This window comes from Zingiber officinale, chromosome 4B, assembly GCF_018446385.1.
Source record: "Zingiber officinale cultivar Zhangliang chromosome 4B, Zo_v1.1, whole genome shotgun sequence".
NCBI lineage: Eukaryota > Viridiplantae > Streptophyta > Magnoliopsida > Zingiberales > Zingiberaceae > Zingiber > Zingiber officinale.
The window spans coordinates 139,794,761-139,815,277 of record NC_055993.1 but is presented as its reverse complement, the minus strand read 5'-3'; the positions used below and the strand labels follow the sequence as shown (position 1 = coordinate 139,815,277).

At 37.7% G+C, this 20,517-nt stretch overlaps 4 protein-coding genes across 4 annotated transcripts; 1 reads left to right on the top strand and 3 right to left on the bottom strand.

The window, feature by feature from the left end:
* Window positions 1-40: 40 nt before the first annotated feature.
* LOC121977136 (probable serine/threonine-protein kinase At1g01540) lies at window positions 41-3,119 on the top strand. The gene is made up of 7 exons (XM_042529679.1): window positions 41-1,037; window positions 1,481-1,585; window positions 1,686-1,808; window positions 1,893-2,063; window positions 2,137-2,266; window positions 2,336-2,545; window positions 2,779-3,119. The coding sequence occupies exons 1-7, from the start codon at window positions 382-384 to the stop codon at window positions 2,941-2,943; spliced, it is 1,560 nt and encodes a 519-aa protein (XP_042385613.1). The 5' UTR covers window positions 41-381; the 3' UTR covers window positions 2,944-3,119.
* Window positions 3,120-4,335: 1,216 nt separating this feature from the next.
* On the bottom strand, window positions 4,336-5,271 carry LOC121978771 (F-box/LRR-repeat protein At5g02910-like). Its single transcript, XM_042531066.1, has one exon. It carries the CDS (start codon window positions 5,269-5,271, stop codon window positions 4,336-4,338), a length of 936 nt encoding a protein of 311 aa, XP_042387000.1.
* A 5,990-nt stretch (window positions 5,272-11,261) lies between these two features.
* On the bottom strand, window positions 11,262-12,792 carry LOC121978043 (F-box/LRR-repeat protein 25-like). The gene is made up of 3 exons (XM_042530437.1): window positions 11,794-12,792; window positions 11,566-11,721; window positions 11,262-11,467 (listed from the first exon to the last, which is right to left on the bottom strand). Exons 1-3 carry the CDS (start codon window positions 12,688-12,690, stop codon window positions 11,288-11,290), a joined length of 1,233 nt encoding a protein of 410 aa, XP_042386371.1. The 5' UTR covers window positions 12,691-12,792; the 3' UTR covers window positions 11,262-11,287.
* A 1,068-nt stretch (window positions 12,793-13,860) lies between these two features.
* On the bottom strand, window positions 13,861-15,511 carry LOC121978042 (F-box/LRR-repeat protein 25-like). The gene is made up of 3 exons (XM_042530436.1): window positions 14,536-15,511; window positions 14,284-14,445; window positions 13,861-14,187 (listed from the first exon to the last, which is right to left on the bottom strand). The coding sequence occupies exons 1-3, from the start codon at window positions 15,439-15,441 to the stop codon at window positions 13,996-13,998; spliced, it is 1,260 nt and encodes a 419-aa protein (XP_042386370.1). The 5' UTR covers window positions 15,442-15,511; the 3' UTR covers window positions 13,861-13,995.
* Window positions 15,512-20,517: the final 5,006 nt, after the last annotated feature.

Genomic DNA, 20,517 nt, shown 5'->3' with positions numbered 1-20,517 from the left:
GTCTGCCTGATCTCATGCGCAAATTCGTCTAAATCTAATAAAAAGGAATTGTCGTCAAGATTTTTCAGATCCAGCTCACGATCTGTCCTCTGTTCAATAATTAAGTAGCACTGTGCTTTCACTGTCTCTCTCTCTCTCCGTTTCTTTCTGGCTTTCTGTTTCTTCTTCACTGCGGCACTGCCATGGTGTTTCTCTTCCTTATTTTCTCTCCAAGATCGGTTTTTTAATCATAAAAGAGCGATCTTTTGCATTTTAAGTTTTTTTGGGTACTGGGCGTGAATGATCTTTCGCCATTGTTGGTTGATTTGAAGCTCGAGAAGGTCAAAAAGTCAAAAAGGAGTGGTTTTTTTTGTAGACGTTGTGTTCGGTGGAGGAGGAGCAATGGCGGACGAGAGGCCGCCTTTCCTCACCGACGAGCTGTCGAAGCGCACCGTCATCTTCGGGCTCCACATGTGGGTCATTATCGGCATTGGCATTGGTGCCGCCTTCGTCTTCCTCCTCTTCTTCCTCTCCCTCTGGCTCGCCTCTCGGCGCAGCAGCGCCGCGGCGGCGCCCGGCCACCGCCGCCTCAAGGCGGCGCACCGCTCCGCCTCTGCCTCCTCCTCCAGCGTCTCCAAGGAAATCCAAGAAATTCGCGTCGACCCCAAACCGCCTCCGCCCCAGGACTCCGACAACCCGGCAGCGCCGCTCGAGCGGCAGTCCCTGCTCCCGCCGGAGGCAGCCGCGCAACAGAAGATCCACATTGAGCTCGGGAAGGACCACCGAATCGCCTACCCGGAGCGCCACCTCGGCGGCGGCGGCGGCGGCGGATCCTCCCACTGCAGCGGCGAGAGCCGGTCGGCGGAGCAGGCAGCCATGCCGGCCCCCGAGGTATCGCACTTGGGCTGGGGGCACTGGTACACTCTCAAGGAGCTCCAGGCGGCCACCGACATGTTCGCCGACGAGAATGTGATCGGAGAAGGCGGTTACGGCATCGTCTACCACGGCATCTTGGAAGATCAAACTCAGGTTGCCGTCAAGAACTTGCTTAACAACAGGTACTAATCTCTTCTTCCTATTAACTCATCGACTAGATGAATCATTTAACAATTCTCCATTTTATATGGTTTGTCTATGCACAAATTGTTTATAAAAAGCAGCCCCGTGCTCCCGCCAATGCGCGGGGTCTTAGGGAAGAGTTTATTGTACGCAATCTTATCTTATTTTGTAAGATGCTGTTGTCGTGAATCGAACTCATAATCTCTAGGTCACACTTGCGCCAAGGCTTTTATGCATTAACAATTCTCCATTTTGTTTGGTTTATTACAACTATTTACAAATTCCAAATATTTGGGATCGACAACACGAATCGTTTAAGTGTTAACAATTCTCGATTTTATACGGTTTGTCCATACACAACATTGCTTATTTGTATTTGCTTTGTGTGCTATGCTAAGAAGAATTGATCTATTTGGTCGATATTTTAAACATGTTTTCTCAGGGGTCAAGCCGAGAGGGAGTTCGAGGTGGAAGTAGATGCAATTGGGCGTGTTCGCCACAAGAATTTGGTGAGACTTTTAGGTTATTGCGCCGAAGGTGCTCATAGGTATCACGGTTTTCCCTTTTCATACTCTTGAGTCCTTGGTTCATTACTAGCCATCGCGAGAATTTAGTTTTGTTATGTATGTTTTGTTATGGATACTTAGAATGCTTGTCTATGAGTATGTCGACAATGGGAACTTGGAGCGGTGGCTTCACGGGAACATTGAACCTTCTAGCCCCCTCACTTGGGCAATACGAATGAACATTGTACTCAGAACCGCGAAAGGGTAATTTGAAAGACCGATGTGTTATTAGTCAAAGTGTTGTTTGATCCTATTAAGAAACTATGTTGAGAATTGATGTTCTTGTAGGATAATGTACTTGCACGAGGGACTCGAACCGAAGGTAGTCCACAGGGACATCAAATCAAGCAACATTTTGCTCGATAAGCAGTGGAATCCTAAAGTTTCAGATTTTGGACTCGCCAAGCTCTTGGGGTCAGAGCGGAGTTACGTGACGACACGAGTCATGGGAACATTTGGGTTGGTTTTGTGTTCATAATGAGAGTGTTCGATATTTTGAATGCAGTGTTGATAACCTATCTTTGTTTTGCAGATACGTGGCTCCCGAATACGCTAGCACTGGTATGCTGAATGAAAGAAGTGATGTTTATAGTTTTGGAATTCTTATCATGGAGATTATTTCTGGGCGAAATCCGGTTGACTACAACCGAGCACCGGGAGAGGTTAGTAGTGAGTTTTCAGCATAACCGATACCATCCAATTGCGCATACTCTAAACTCAAACTGTTTCAGGTTAACCTGGTTGAATGGATTAAGACGATGGTCACCAATCGAAAGACTGAAGAGGTATTGGACCCCAAGTTACCGGAGAAACCTTCATCAAGGGCCTTAAAGAAAACTCTTTTAGTAGCACTCCGATGTGTGGATCCTGATGCGCAAAAGAGGCCGAAGATTGGGCATGTGATACACATGCTCGAAGTCGATGATTTCCCCTATAGAGATGTAAGTTTAATACAAATATTTGAAATCAGCATCGGCCGTTATGGACTAATACCTAGTCAGAGTTTAGTTTAGACGAAGGGCTGTTTTTGTTATTGTGTGATAGTTAACGCATTTGTGTAGTTCAACACCATACATGATGTGTTATACTCTCGAAGGCGTGCAAACTATAGTAGACATGAGTTGCATTAGCATACAGGCAGGAAAGTAATAATCTAACTTACATTTTCTTTCAGGATCGCCAAGCCGGGAGAACTTACCCGCAAGATAAAGCTCGATTGTTAGACAGGGCAATGGCTGAATCCGGTGATAGCAGCGGCTATGAGAGCAATGCAAGTATCACGAGGAGTAATAGATATCGAGAAAAGGCAAGAAATCTAGCATCTACTCCAAATCTATAGTAGATGGAGATCTTCATTCAGAGCTTGTATCAAAGTCATGTATAATATCTTTTCGATGGATTGCTAGTTATGCTGTGTTCCCCGTATTAAATTTTGTAGTGAATCTTTTCGTCATATTTTTTCGCCCTGCAATTCGTCATGTATATAATTCTAGAAAAGTCAGGTTATCCATATTACGATGGTCTAAACTTTTGAAGAGCTCAATCGTAACATCTAAGTCATACAAAGAGATTAAACAAGCCAAATCATTGTTATTGCTTCAAGATCAATATCCAAACAATGTACAATCTATAAACTGTTCGCAATTGGTAAATAAGAGCCTAGACATTCTCAGTTTGCGTCTATGATCAAAGTCTATTTGTAGGCAAAAGTTTTGGGTATATCCATAGAGCCTTAACATCAGCAGTTCCTGAATGGGAAATTCCGGTCCAGTGAGCTGACGGTTTCTCTGAAACAAAAATGGTGGAAAATAGCAATCAATTGACTAGAAGATGAATGAAATGAAAGGCAACTATAGTATTGAAGTCATTTATTAGCAAGAAGAGAGACAATAAAAGATCCTACTTGGCATGTTGGTTTTAGATAGTGTAGTATGTAAATGAAAAATCCAAGAACCTTAAAAAAATTCTAAAAGAAGAATATGGTTTACCAAATTAGTAGTTCTACTATGTGTGCAGATGCATTATAATCTAGGGAGGCTTCAACTTCACCGGCGCAAAGAAGAGGTAGTCGAGAAATCAACAACAGAGCGAACCAAGCAGTTATGTTCTAACAGTGACTAAGATATGTTTATGTTTTATACATGGACATCATGTAGTAGAAGACTAGTGCCATGTTCCCCTATCTCCTCTTCTCTTTTATGATCATTCTCCTTTTTCTACTAATGCGCGCCATAGGCTATCCAATACTGCCTCCTCGGCAACTATAACATTGTGTTTGTAGATTCTTCTTTAATAAAAACACAAAGCAACCCTGCAACTCATTCTAACTTCTTCCTTCAATGAAAGTTATACTTAAGTTGATAGACATCATTCAGTAGAAGACAAGCAAAGAACAATCCAAGTTTCTATTGCTACTTCCATGTTTCCCTACCTCCTCCTTTCGTTCATGCTCTTTCTCCTTTTTCTACCATGTATCCAATACAGACCCCGTGACTATAACATCATGTCTTTAAACATAGTGGTTTTGTAGATTCTTCTTCAATGAAAACACAAAGCAACCCTGCAATTCATTCTAACTTCTTCCTTCCATGAAAGTTATACTTGAGTTGATGTTCTACACACACATGTTCTAAAGCACTACATGAGATAGCATAGATTGAACATATTTGGTAAAGCAATGATTGATAACAATCTATATTTGGTCTAATCTTTTGGAATTAACAATCTATTGCTAAACAAGAAAAAGTTCATAACATACCAGGTGTGCAAGAGGAAATTCTTCAAGATGTATATCTCCTACACTTGCAGCTGCTTCCTCGTTCACATCGCAGAACCTCCGGGAAAGCTTTATCCAACCAAAAAAACAGTGCATTTGAATGGAGGTCAAAGAGGGGGCTTCGAGATGCAAGCGTTTCAAACGATTGCGGGTTGTTATCTCTAAAAATCCAAGTTTTGGACAAATAATTCGAAGATCGGTGCTGCGATGAAGAGTCAACCTGCGAAGATTTGGTGCCGCGATTTCAATGGAACAATTCCACGGATAGAATGACTTTAATGTTAGTTCTTCCAAAACAGGACAACACGAGAGCAGCCTTGCCAGGCTCGTGGCCGAAATTTCTGCAACTCCAAGCATTAGGGAAAGCGTCTTGAGATTGCTGAAGATGATGCGGTTTGGAAGAGTAAATTCCCAAATATCAGTGTAGATCAGTTGCATATTCAGCGCCACGAGCGATGGCCAATCGAACAGAATGTCGAATAGGGGAAGGTGATCTGATGGAAAGAAGAACTGGCGGAGAGTCACATCTTGGGCGCCGTGAGATTTGGCGTAGATGAGCAAGTCGCGGACGAGGGCTCCTCCGTCTTCGAGTTTTATTTTGAAGAGGCGAAGATGAGAAATAGAGCAAGAGCAGCTGCGGGATGCGACGAAGCGGTCGACGGAGTTGGCACTTGACTTGTCGACGGAGGAGAAGACAATGGCGGGGACAGATGCCCAGAGACGACGCCATCGGCGGGCGAGGAGGGAGGAGCGGACGGAGTCGCGGGTGGGGAGGAAGGAAAGGATGTGGTGGAGTAGAGAATCGGGGAGACCGCTCAGGTAGTCTTCCCCTTCTGATTGCTGAGCTAGTCTTCGCCTTCTGGCCGGAAGGCGGAGGCCGGAGTCGTCCATGGAGAGAGACGAAGGCTGCGCGGCGTGATACGAAAGCCTAGCGATTCATATTTATAGCCAAATAATTTGAAGAAAAATGATATGCCAAAAATATATATATATATATATATATATATATATTTCAATGAAAAGTTTATATATTTCAATGAAAAGTTCAAGGTTATGTTTGGACTTTTTCTTATGAATTTTTTGTTTGAATATATCATTGTTCTAATTTAATATATTGTCCAATTTATCCTTATTTGACTATTTAATATATAGTTAATTTTCCTTTTTAAAAATAAAATTTAAATGTAAATTAAAATGTCATTCCTTACTTTTATTTTAGGATGACAATAGATTAACATATATTATATTGGAGGAAGGCTGAAAAACTTAAAACTTCAAGTTTTTTTTAAATTTTTTTTATTTATTTATAATTAAAAATTATGCTTCCGGTATGGGAGCAGATCGGGAAAAAAAAAACAAAATCATAGGTGGATAAGAAGATGAACGATTCATAATTATAATTGATTAGTAGTTGTGATCCGGTCTTAATTGATTATAATTTTAAATTTACTGTCCTTTAGGTTATAGTTTAGATCTGGACGGATAGTTTGAGATAGCTCGGAGGTCGTAGTCGTTTGGCGCCCAGTAGCCTGGTCATTTGCTCACCTCTAACGATTTCCGATCGTTCGTTTAGATCCAAACTATAAATTAAGAGGGATGATGAACCCAGAAAAAGATTGCAATCAATTATAATTGGATCACGACTACGATCCGACTATAATTATCAGTAATTCATCTCCTAATCTACTTTTTTTTAATGGACCAGAAGATTTAGTCTCCCGATATAAGTCTTTCCCCTTCCGATTGTTGGGATAGTCTTCGCCTTCCGTCGGGAAGGCGGTGGGTGGAGTGGTCATGGATAGCAATGAAGGGGAATGCTTAAAAGTCCTTATTTTTTACTTTTCAAATTTATAAATTTTAAATATTAAAATAATCTTTAAAAATAGTTACACTTATTAAATGCAATATTTAATGTTAATTTTTTTTTCCAGTTAGATGCTATTTTAATTTTTATTGCAATTACTTGAAAATTTAAACATTTAAAAAAAAAAAAAGTTCACAATTGTTGTAAAATAACATATGTCCGTGCAAACTCCAATACTTCATAAACTCTCTCATTACTCCATAATTCATCGTCTCTTCTTATAACCTTTTAATTTCTGTAAATACATAAGACTCCATAATTCATCGTCTCTTCTTGTAACCTCCTAATTTATGTAAATACATGAACATGTAATTTCAAGATGATTATGCATATATAATTGGCATGAGAGTTCTATTTTTTTTCAGCTATAGGTAATATCAAAAACAAGATATGCATATGTTTATATTTTTTTTCTCTATTAAAAGTATACACATGTCAAAAAGGTAAATTTAAAATATATATATATATATATATATATATTATTAATGATTCAATTTTTTTTATTAGATTTTTACTATATCCAATCTTTCAAAGTTGATTTTAGACGAGAAGATTCATTTGGATGTTATGGTCTTGAAGATGCCATAAAATATGAAAATAAGGAATCTTTATAAAATCATACAAAATCAATGATATTCATGCATCACCATCTTCACGAAGGATGGAAAAATAAATATTTGACTATCAAAATAATTTAAAGGAAAGGTATAAGTATTATAAAATTATGATTCTTCTAAATGCTCGTTATGAATGAATTCATTTATATTTACAAAATTTAAATCTATAAGTGAATATAACTTAGTTGTATTTATAATTAGCTCAAAATTAAAATCATGTTGTGAAAAATTACTAATAAAGATATGTTAGAAAAAAAAATACATTTTACCTTTCATGCGTCTAATATACTCCTACAACAATATAGAGAGAAAAGTTTCAAGAAATATTCTGAGTTAATTACATGTCTTCTTATAGCTGAGCAAAACAATGAACTTTTAATATAAAATCATGAGACTCACCCAACTACTACTAGTATATTCCCTAAAGTGAATTAGATAAGTTGTAAAAATGATAAATAACAACATAGACAAAAATTTTATCATGGTTGTGGCCATAGACACAAAAATAATTGATTCAAGAAAATCATGTTGGTTATAATAAAAGAAACACAATAACTTACCAAAAGTGGGTTAACAATGATGCTCATCAGAAGTGGACAAATGGCAATGGTAAAATGGTTCAAAATGGACAAGATAATGATGACAAAAAAAAATCATGTTATAGATGTGGCATGAAAGGACATTGGTCATGTATTTGTCGTACGCCAAAATATATTATTGATCTCTACCAAGCCTCTTTACAGGGCAAAGCAAAAGATATAGAGACAAATGTTATCTTTTGAGATAATAACACAAATCATGGTCCATCTTATTGGTATAATTTGTACTAATAATCAAACTCAGATTTTGATTTTGATATATATGACAAAGATTAAAATTAGATTATATGTTATCTAACGTGGTTAAACAAGTGTGTAGACAAATCGACCTGACGGATTTGAGGACTAGACACTAGGCTGAAGTTCAATTAGGTTAAAGAGAACCAGACAGCTAGCAGGAAGTCCAGATGAATCAAATAACACCAGACATCTAGCAGGAAGACCAGTTGGGTCAGAGAGGATCAGACAACTGGCAGAAAGTCCAGCTGAGTCAGGGGAACCAAATAGTTAGCAGGAAGTCCAGATGAATAAGAGAACACCAGACATCTAGCAAGAAAACTAGTTGGGTCAGGAAGGATCAGACAACTGGTAGAAAGTCCAGTTGAGTCAGGGGAACCAAACAGCTAGCAGGAAGTCCTAGTGGGCCAAGAGATCATGTAACGCCCCGGTCCAGGCAGGCCCCACCCAGACTGAGCCGGGAATGCCACTAGAATTGCCAATCAGATTGACGACTAGCTCCAAAGACCACCGAAGGTTATTTCAGCGTGCTTTGTCCTCACTCGCACGCACCCTGGAAAACTTCCCAGGAGGTCATCCATCCTTAGATTTCTCCAAGCCAAGCACGCTCAACTTTAAAATTCTTAAGTTTGGGCTTCCGAAAAGGAAGGTGCACCTTTGTGATATGGATAGTACCATCTAACCTTTTAAGCCATACTTAACTAGAATCCCATAACCGGGGTATTACAATCACCCCCACTTAAAGATACAACATCCTCGGTGTGTAACCACGAATCACACCATAGACAAACCAAATCCTAGAATTCCCCTCGCTAGGTGGTGCCCTGGGTGCTCCTACCACAAGCGCACTCACGGTCGCAAGGTTGCTCTGATACCATCTGTAACGCCCCGGCCCGGGCGGGCCCCACCCAGATCGAGCCAGGAATGCCATTAGAATTGCCCATCGGGTTGACGACTAGCTCTACAGACCACCGGAGATCCTTTCAGCATGTTTTGTCCTCACTTGCACGCACCCTGGAAAACTTCCCAGGAGGTCACCCATCCTCATATTCTCCAAGCCAAGCACGCTTAACTTTAGAGTTCTTAAGTTTGGACTTCCAAAAAAGAAAGTGCACCTTGGTGATATGGATAGTACCATCTAACCTTTTAAATCATACTTAAGCAGAATCTTAGAACCGGGATATTACAGATCAGATATCAGGGAGACAAGTCTATGAATGGTAAGTGGAGGTAAGCAACTCGAGGAGAGAGATTTAGTGAGGTCGAATCCCAATGGAACTATAGGCATTGGTCACACTTAGATCAAATCTAGAAAATCTAAGTTGAGATATGATCTAAGTCATAAATATAAAACTGTTCATTCAAATATCTTTCTAACTCTGTGTTGCAGGGATATATGTAAATATTTGAATTCTACATGCATAACCAGTGATAGAGCATAATTCCGAATCTCGAGTTAAAAGTTATGACTTTCGAAAGATTGTCGCGCATCTGGGATGACTGAGCGCATCCTAGAGTGCCTGGGGGCACCCCAAAACAGTTGGAGGGGCCTCAAGACAGTTGGAAGCACCTCAGATAAGAAATTTTATCTTGAAGAAGAGATAACATAGTGCATCAAATAAGACCTCCTCTAGGCGCCCTAGGCCATTAGAGGCGCCCCAGATGCCTTATAAAAGTAGTCTACGGCTAGAAACTCAAATATTGTTCATTCTAAGCTTAAACAACCTTTGCGATGCTCTGAAATTCGACTATAACGCTACAATGCTACTCCAACATCGAGCTCCAACCTTCGAATTCAATTAGTGTTGGTATAACATTGTTGTTTTCTTTTGAATACTTGCTTAAGGAAGTATAGAGCGTTACACTTCCTTTATATTTGTATTCAACCTCTTTGTCCGAAGGTTTTTCGAGAGAGATTTTAATAGATTAACCAATAGATACGATCCAAGAGAACGTTAGCCTTGAATTAGTAGTCCGCTAAAGCAACGAACCAAGTAAACCACTGTGATGTTTCTTTTCTACTATTCTCACTTTATTTTTCTGTTGCATATTGATGTTTTCTCGACGAGTTTTTAAACCCCCAAAAAAAAACATATTCCTTAATTATGGACATCTATAAACTCCCTCATTGCTCCATAACTCATCATCTTTCATAACCTCCTAATTTATGTAATTACATGAGCATGAGAGTTTCAGGATGATTATGTATCTATAAATACCTATGTATATATTCTTTTCGAAGATGAGAAAAAAAAGGTTAATAATATTTCTTTCTCGTATGTTATTGCTTATATAATTTCATAGCGATAATAAGATATTGGCTACACAATAAAAGAAGGGAAAATTTACATGCAATCTCCATTGACAAACAAAACTTTGCATGTAGTCTCCAGTGGTAAAAATCTTTGTTTTCACTCCCTAATAAAAAAATATTTACCTAATTGCTCCTGATATTTTTAAGTATAAAAAAAAAATCTAAAAATGAGTATAATTCCTCTTAAATTTAGTACATTAAACTAAAATTTAGTATATTTTCTATCAAACAAATTGAGTACGATTCTTTTTCCACCTCAATTAGATAGAAAATATACTACATTTTCTTTAAATGGTACTCAATTAGATGGAAATTAGATAGAAAATATACTATATTTTCTTTAAATGATACTCAATTAGATGGAAAATATACTAGACTTTCTTTAAATGATGTTGAATTTAAGAGAAATTATATTAAGTAGGAAAAAAATCATGCTCAGTTTAATAGAAAATATACTTAATTCTAGTTTAAAATACTAAATTTAACAGGAATTATATTCGTTTTAAAACTATTTGTACCTAAAAAATACGAGGGACAATTTTGATAGAAAAATATACTCGATTATTATATAAAGTGTTGATTGTAAGAGAAATTATACTCCTTTTAGTACATTTTCTATCAAATTGAGCACGATTCTTTTTTCACCTTAATTGGATAGAAAATATACTAGATTTTTTTTAAATGATACTCAATTGGAAGGAAAATATACTAGATTTTTTTAAATAGTGTTGAATCAATTTAATAAAAAATATACTCAATTCTAGTGTAAAGTGCTAACTTTAAGAACATTTATACTCATTTTTAGATCTTTTGTACCTAAAAAATTTGAGGGACAATTAGGTAATAATATTTGCATGAAAATGTTGAAACAAATAAAACTTTATATGTAGGAAGTGAAATAAAGTTTTTTATAATTACGGACTACATGCAAAGTTAAAATTGTGATTGAAAATTTTTCTCTAATTTACCGATAAAAGTAATATTTATAAAAGAAAATAAAAAAGTAAAACAAATTATTTTATAAAATCTTAGATCCAACACAGATAGATAGATTCGAAACACCATACTACTCTGTAAAAGAAATTAGAATAATACATTTGAATAAATATCCCTTCATTAATTAATTAATTAATTATTGAATCCAATATACTTTTTCAATAAACATCCCTATAATCAATCTTTTCCTTAATTACTAACTCTATAAGATTAGAGAATTTAGATTAATTAGTGATAACTTTTTATTAACCATCCTATATTTGAACTTGTGACTATAAGATCATATGACAAAAAGTTCACCATTGCATCTAACTTCCCCTTCAGATTCCCCTTCAAACATAATATTTACAGCTACTTGAACGGTCTTTGATAGCTTCTTTATCAACGCCGACCGGATTCTTTCCAGATTCTCCAAGGAAGATGAACTCTCCCCCTCGCTGAAATCCTCATCACGCAGTCGCTGAAGTTGACAAATGGTACGAAAAGAAATGATCAATGAAGCCAAAGAAATTGCATCGCCATTAATGTTTCTTCAAAATTAGTAACCCAAACTCAAACCTTTTTGTACTCAATTAAAATTAAAACGAGCGACTGCAGTTTCGGTGTGCATTGAAGAAGATCAAACACAACGTCCAGGCTGAACTTCTTTGTGACATACATTTTGATCTCCAACTGGAGCAGTTTGTGAAAGATGGGAAACCCTTTCCGTTGTTTCTGAAACAATAATGATCAGTAACATTGAGTGCGTTCTAAAATAATCAGGAAAATTAAAGATAAAAAACATACCAGGAATTTAGGAAAGCCTGAACGACATGTATCTAAGACAATTACAACTACAGCAGTCATAATCACATTGAATAGAGTCTGAGTAAATTTTCCAAAAAGCCAAATTTGGTATAATCGAACAGAGGTCAAGGAGGGAGCTTCGACGTGCAAGTGCATCAAATTGAGGTTGGGCAGTAGCTTTAGATATACGAGTTTCTGACAATTGATTTGAAGCTTCTTTGGAGTAGGAATCACAGTCAATCGGAGAAGATTTGGAGCTTCTATTTGAATGGTTTCGTGTTGGGGATATTCTGCATTTAGTTTTAGTTCTTCTAAAAGAGGGCAGCCTGAGAGCAGCTTAGCCAAGGTCTCGTTGGGAATTGCAGCTTCACCGAGTCTGAGGAAAAGGGTCCTGAGGTTGCTGAGGGCGATGGAATTGAACGCTAATGTGCAGTTCTGGCATCCTAGAGCTTTCAGATTCAGCGACGCGAGTGATGGCCAATGGAGCAGATCGTCGAGTAGGGAAGGGTCTAAGGAGAAGCAGTGGAGGGTCGCGTCTTGAGTGCCGTGGGATTTGGCGTAGTCGAGCAAGTTGCGGATGGGAGATTGGATGCGCTGGAGGCCGAGTCCGGGGAGGCGAAGGCGAGAGACGGAGTGAGAGTCGCTGCGGGCGGAGAGGAAGCGGCCGACGGTGTCGGGATTAATTATCTCGTTAGTGTAGGAGAAGTCGATGGCGGGGACGGAGGTCCAGACGCGGCGCCACCGGCGGGCGAGGAGGGAGGTGCGGATCGAGTCTCGGGTTGGGAGGAAGGAGAGGATGTGGTGGAGAAGCTCGTCGGAGAGACCGCTGAGGTAGTCTTCCTCATCCGGCAGCACGCACCGACGAACGCGGCGGGGGCTGCTGGCGAACTCGTCCATGGAAGGAGAGAGGAAGAAGACCGCGGCGGCGTGGGAGGCAGCGGCGGCGACCTCTAGGTCTCCGTTGATAGCGCGATTATTTAATCCAGAAAATTAACGGAAAGTCACGATAAATTAACGGAGCTAAATTGTTTTATAAAATAAAATAAAATCTTCTCTATCTTCAAATATATCTGTAAAAAAACTTGTAAAAAGTATCTAAAACAAGAAATTAAAATAATTTTTTCTATAAAAAAATAAAGTAATATTTTCCCAAAATAATTACTATAAAGCAAATTTTTTTTTTTTGGTATAAAAGGAATCAAAGTAAGGACATCCACGGTGTAGAACCTCTCCATAAATTACTTCATTGTCATATATGCATAATGTCAAAGTTAAAAATCTTACATTTTTTTACTATAAAAAATCTTTCAATAATTCTTTCATAAACCCATACTTTTAATATATATATTTCTTTCATCTTTCTATTTTACCATTATATGTAATTAAATTTTAATAAAATTTAAATTTATAAATTATTAATCAAGATGATTAGACGGCTAAGATGATAATTTGACATTTTACTATTGATACGGTATATAAAGATGGGACACGATAAAGTGAGACGGTCAAAAGTCAAGAGGATATGACAGTCCAAAGTCAAGAGGATGTGACAGTCAGAAGTCAAAGGGACGTAACAATCAACAGTTAGGAGGGAAAATGAGAGTTAGACCGTCTGACATCATTAACTGCATAATTCTTGATTGGGTACAAATAAATCAGGTTCTCGGATCTAAAACATAGGATGTCCTCAACTCGGTCCACATAGCCAGGTCTGATATTTTCAGTAAGACAACTCTCGATCAATCCTTCAATGAACCAAGAGTGAGAGATGAGACCCTCATCATAACTTATTTCCCTCACCAAGACTAGAGTTAGGAGTCACACCCGAACGGTCACCTTGAACTATTTATAACTGAACACGATTAGCACAGAAACCACCAGACAACAACAAAATCAAGGAATCAACTATCATAACCTTCATTCTTCCCATGGGAAAAATGATAATAAATAGCCTTCATTCTTCCATTGTCCCATGGGAAAATTGATAATAACTTTTTTTGGTCTATACGAAAATTAGTTGTAATTTTTTTATTAAACATCCAATTTTTCTAACAAGAATCCACCAGATTAATTAATTTGTTAAAACATTGCATTGGATGAATGACACAAAGTCAACAAAATCAGTATTAACATATCAAAATTTAATAGGAGACTGCTACTCGAGTCACAAAGTCAACAAAATCAGTATTAACATATCAAAATTTAATAGGAGACTACTGCTCGATCCCACGTTGGAACTCTATCTGAGAGAGTCTTCAGAAACGCCGATCTGATTCTTTTGCTCTTCATATTCACCGAAACTCTTTCCAGATGCTCCAATGGCTCCAATGGCTCATTAATCCTCGATGATGAACTCTTCTCCCACTCGTCGAAATCCTCATCATACCACCGTGCCTGAAATTGATGATCAGCACTCAAGTAGCCAAAGAAATTGCATCGCCAATAATGTAATGTAAAGCTTCTTCAAAATCAGTATCCAAGCTCAAAAACCTTTTTGTACGCAGTTACAACGAGCGACTGCAGATTCGGTGCGCATCGAAGAAGATCTAACACGATGTCCAAGCTCAACTTCTCTGCAACATATATTTTGATTTTCAACTCGAGCAGGTTGTGAAAGATGGGAAACCCTTGGATGACGGCCTTATATTTTCTCTGCAACAAATTGAACAAACAAAAATATATATGATCAGTACTATTATAATTAACATCTGCATAATTCGATTTGAAAGGCCAAAAACATACCAAGAATTTAGGAGAAAAGCCCGAAAGACATTCATCTGACAAAATTATAGCTACTGCAGTCACGTCGCATACCGTATGAGCAAATGTCCTAAAGCGCCAAATATTGTATAATCGAACAGAGGTCAAAGAGGGCGCTTCGACATGCAAGTACATGAAACTGAAGTCGGGATTTAGCCTTAGATATTCGAGTTTTTGACAATTGATTTGAAGGTTCGTTGGAGTAGGAATCAGAGTTAATCGGAGAAGATTTGGGGCTTCGATTTGAATGAGTTCGTCGTCCCAGAGATAGTCTGCATTCAATTTTAGTTCTTCCAAAACAGGGCAGCCGGAGAGCAGCTTCGCCAAGCTCTCGTTACGAATTGTGTTTTCGGGGAGTGCGAGGGAAAGAGTCTTGAGATTGTTCAATCTGAAGATGCATTTGGATAATGTGCGACTCTTACAGCCGACGACTCGGAGATCCAACGACACGAGCGATGGCCAATCGAACAGGAGGTCGAAAAGAGAAAGGCGGCATTGCTCGAAGAAGAAATCGAGGAGAGTCACGTGCTGGGCATCGTGGGATTTGGCATATTCGACCAACTTATAGACGACATTTTCGCGATCAACGCGGCGGAGTCCGGTGAAGTGAAGACGAGAGAAAGAGTCGCCGCCGCGGGAAGCCAAGAAGCGGTCGATGATGCTGGATTTTAGCGGGAGGTAGGAGAAGTCGATGACCGGGACGGAAGTCCAGACGTGCCGCCACCTGCGGGCCAGAACAGAGGTGCGGATGGAGTCGAGGGTGGGGAGGAAGGAGAGGATGTGGTGGAGAAGCTCGTCCGGGAGATTACTCAGGTAGTCTTCTTCCCCTAATTCCGACTGCAAGTGCCGGCGAAAGCGGCGGCGGCGGCTGATAATCAAATTGTCCATGAAGGTAGGAAGGCGGCGGCGGCGTTAGGGGTGTGGCTTTCTCTAGATCTTTATATGATGTGTAACAGCACCTTATAAACCCTAAAAAATAAATATGTATATATGTATAGAGTTTTATAATCCTGTACAACGTCGCCGTGAATATCTAAACCCTAAATTTTACATTTTAAACACTAAAAAATAAATTAAATAATATACTATTCGATAACAAATCATTATATGATTTTTGTTACATGCATGAGCACCTATAGTTTTTTTTTTTAATTTTCACTTTATTTAACCTAAATCATACCTAAACTCTACATATATTTATTTTCATAATACATGTACTTATGCATCTAAACGTGAAAAATATGTCAAAATACATTTATTCATGTATTTATGCCTATAAATACATGTGTACTTAAAAATTATTATTCCCAAATGCATTTATGAAAAATACTTAGTGATTATTTTTTCATGAGCCAATTTTATTTTGGTGTACTCAGGCAAAATATATATATATATATATAGGGTTTAAGGTTTTTGATGTAGGCTAAAGGAAGAGGATAAAGGGTTAAGTTAAAAGAAAAATCTAACCCCTTAAAATATTTTCAAACATAGACACAACTAAGAAAATTTGTTGTTTTACTAAAAAAAGATTTACTTAGCAAGGGTAAATTTTTCCTAACCACTAACCAGTGTGGTCATTATATAAAAAAGAGGAAGATTGTTAGTAGTTAGTACTAACGATCTAACTCATATTTTAATGTATGACAAACATGTTAAAATTAAATTTGTGATTTCTAACCAAGTTGAACCAAGTGTGCAGGTTGCTAACTTGGCAGGTCTAGTGGACCAGACATCAGACAAAAGTCGAGTCAAATGTGGGATCTGACTGACCGAAGTCCGGATGTAAGATTTCGACAAAAAGTCCAGCTAGATCACAGAGGACTATATAGTTGGTGAAAGTTCAATCAGATGTGGAATTTCAATTGGCTAAAGTCCAGATGTGATATTCTGACAGGAAATCCTAGTGGGTCATAGATCGGTTGAGGAGGTAACTCGACACTTGATAAGTAAGGTAAGAACTAGAGGAGCAAATCCAATGAGGATGCGTCCCATTTGGGACTTAGGCATTGGTCTAGTTTAGATCCGACTGAGGAGTCTAAACTGAGATCAGAGAGTAGACCAGGCTTGGTTTAAGTCATACTAAGTTATGTTAGTCTAACCTTATTTGCATTATCCGTATTTGACAACATGTTTTACAAGAAAAGCAAAAAGTCAATCTCAATCAAAGTCAACTCTGTTCAACGTGGCTTTAGGTGCCTCAAGTGAGTGAGGGTGCCTCAAGTGATGGGAGGCGTCTCAAGCAGACTGAGGCACCTCTGATTAGATAGAGGCTAAGTGCGTCGAACTTGGGGGGATCAGATTGACTGGAGGCACCTCAAGAGGATTGAGGCGCCTTAGTTGATTAAGGGCACCTCAGAAAAACTGGAGGCGCCTCCGAGAGGACAGAGGCCGCGGGTCGCTGGAATAGGATAGTCTTTGAACTGAGGCGCCTCAAGTGTTGTATATATACAATACTCGTCTAGCAACAAAGATCAACTTTTTCCAACTCTTCTAAAGTTGCTACGTCGTCACAATCGTTGTCTACTACTTTGCTACTACTCATCTATGACCGATCGCCTTTGAGAGGATAGAGACAACAATTATATGCAAAATTGGAGATTATAAAGATGTCAAAGAGCTTTGGAGTAAATTGGCCAAGCTCCATGAAGAACCCTTCACTACACCAAATCAAGAAGAATTCAATGATTCATCAGACCAAGATGAAGAGGACTCCAATGTTGAAAGGTACTCAACATCGGAAGAAGAAGAAATTCAAAAAGATTCATCTTCAATGGAGTGCAACGATAAAGACAAAGAGGGAGCATACTCTTTGTTTCATGTGTATGGGGATGAAGATAAAGAGGCCTCCACCTCTAGGATTTATTGTTGCAATATCCCTTGGGTCAAGGTTGACCAGGTTGATCAGGTTGACTAAGCTTGAGTTAGCTCAAGCTTGAGTCTTAATGTTTGAGTTTCGATATTTGACAAAATATGGAGATTGCAGGTGCAATTGTTCATTTGGGGAGATTGGTCAGGGTTTGACCAGATCGATATGGAAAAGAGTTAAGTAGGTCAAAGTTGACCGGATACTTGACTGGGAAAGTCTTAACTGAAGGTTAAGCAAGGGTAAGTTCAACGGGAAAGTTGGTAGAAGAAGAAAATCTAAGTGGGTCAATGTTGATCAAACACTTACTGAGAAAAGTTCTGGTGAGTGAAGTAAGACAGCTGAAAATCCTAGTGAATGAAGCTAGGTGATAGAAATTCTTAGTGAGTGAAGCTAGGTTATGGAAAGACCTGGTGAGTGAATCCAAGCAAATGAAAAATCCCGGTGAGTGAAACAAGGCGAAAGGCCTAGTGAGTGAAGCTAGGTAGAAGGAAGTTTTGGTGAGTAAAGTCAGGCAGAAGGAAAATCCTGATAGTGAAGCCAGGTGAAAAGTCCTGGTAAGTGAAATCAGGCATAATTAAAATCCTGGTGAGTGAATCTAAGCGAAAAGCCCTAGTGAATGAAGTTAGGTAGATTGAGAGACCTGGTGAGTGAAGCTAGGCACGTAGAAATCCAAGTGGGTCAAGGATGACCGGACACCTGTTGTTGGAAAGTCCAAGTACAATTTATATAATGAATTAAATTGATTTTGTGCTATTACAAATATTAGTTTAGAGACAAAGAAAAAGTATCACTTTATTAAAATAGTTATGAATTTAAAGTAATACTAAAATTTTGTTATCCGGTAACAATATATAAATATATAAATATATAATTTGATTGTGCTATTATATTGTAAATAATTAGAAACTAACCCATTTGTATGACCCAATATCCATAAAAATTATATTTTAAGTATAATACGATCGGTTCGATTTTTTTCAGTTTTTTGAGAATCAAAACCATAAATCTAACCGAATAACTGAATTTTAAAAAACTTAAACCTAAACCGGCCAAAACATCGAAAAAACCAAACCAAAAAAATCAAAAATTTTCGGCTCGATCGGTTTTTCCGGTTTTAACCGAATTATGCCCGCTCCTAGGAACAACCTTTGAATAAAGCTCAGCTGTCTGGCAAAGGTGATGAGGGCCGCATAGCGTTTCTTCCACTCGGACACATGTAGGAAAGTTTGTATCAGCATCTATTGATGGAAAACTCCAAGAGACACGCTTGAGATGGTACGAGCATGTACTTAGATGACCAATAAATGCTCCAGTTACTTAGGCGATGTAAAACTATGACAAATATGCATATCAAACGAGGAAGATAAAAAAAGACTTGATTAGCAATAATAAAATAAGAAAAAAAATTATTTAAGTATAAATGATGATATAGTAGGGGGATAAAACTCAATGACATAAAAAGATTATATAGTCGACCCCACGTATTAGAATAATGCTTAAGCTTAATTGTTATTCTAGTCATTCAATAACATGTCCACACATTTCAATAATCTCCATCACTTTCTCTCGTGTAAGGACTCTTTAAGATTTAAAAATGAAAGTAAAGAGAGTATTTCAATATTGTATGTTTCTTATATTGCATTTATTTATTTGGTTTAATTTACATAAAATTTTTATTTTCTCAATCAACTTTGATTGCAATTTTGATAGCTAAACCCCTAGTATTCCACATTAACTAACTTGAATCCCAATATTAAACTTCTCAACTATGGTAGTAATAAATGACTCCAACACAAGATTTAGATTAAATTTATCTTTCAAAAAATGCAAACAAAAGTAACAAGAAATTCAAAAGTCAGTCACATGCATGCCTGATCATATTTACAATTCTACTCAGAACTATGGAAGTCAAAGTTTAATATTTTCCAAAATACTTACCTGCACACGAGGATTTTGAAAATCATTCATTACTAATTCCAATGTCGAAAGCACCATTTGATGATACTTGGCTTGCATATCTAGCTACAAATAAGTGGAGAACTGGCTCATAGCCTCAAGTGCTGCCCAACGAACACGGGCATGGGAATCTTGAAAGGACGGTAGGAGCATGTTCACCACTTACTCGAGGCTTTGTGACATCATCTGCACTGTGTAGGAATAGACTATTGAAATAAAATAATATGTCTCAACAAAAGTAAATAAAGTCATGGAACAACTAGGGGTGGACATCGACCGGTTTGGTCCAATTTTACTCTACTACGGTTTGATTATTTCAGTTTCGATTTTAAAGATTTTTGATCCAAAACCAAATTTACGGTTCGATTTGGTTTTTATTGTAATACGGTCTAGTTTATACGGTCGGTTATATACGGTTTATATAATGAATTAAATTGATTTTGTGCTATTACAAATATTAGTTTAGAGACAAAGAAAAAGTATCACTTTATTAAAATAGTTATGAATTTAAAGTAATACTAAAATTTTGTTATCCGGTAACAATATGTAAATATATAAATATATAATTTGATTGTGCTATTATATTATAAATGATTAGAAACTAATCTATTTGTATGACCCCATATCCATAAAAATTATATTTTAAGTATAATACGGTCGGTTCGGTTTTTTTCGATTTTTTGAGAATCAAAACCGTAAACCGAACCGAATAACCGAATTTTAAAAAGCTTAAACCTAAACTGGCCAAAACATCGAAAAAACCAAACCAAAAAAATCGAAATTTTTCGGTTCGATCGGTTTTTCCGATTTTAACCGAATTATGCCCGCTCCTAGGAACAACCTTTGAATAAAGCTCAGATGTGTGGGCAAAGGTGATGAGGGCCGCATAGCGTTTCTTCCACTCGGACACATGTAGGAAAGTTTGTATCAGCATCTATTGATGGAAAACTCCAAGAGACACGCTTGAGATGGTACGGGCATGTACTTAGACGACCAATAAATGCTCCAGTTACTTAGGCGATGTAAAATTATGACAAATATGCATATCAAACGAGGAAGACAAAAAAAGACTTGATTAGCAATAATAAAATAAGAAAAAAAATTATTTAAGTATAAATGATGATATAGTAGGGGTATAAAAC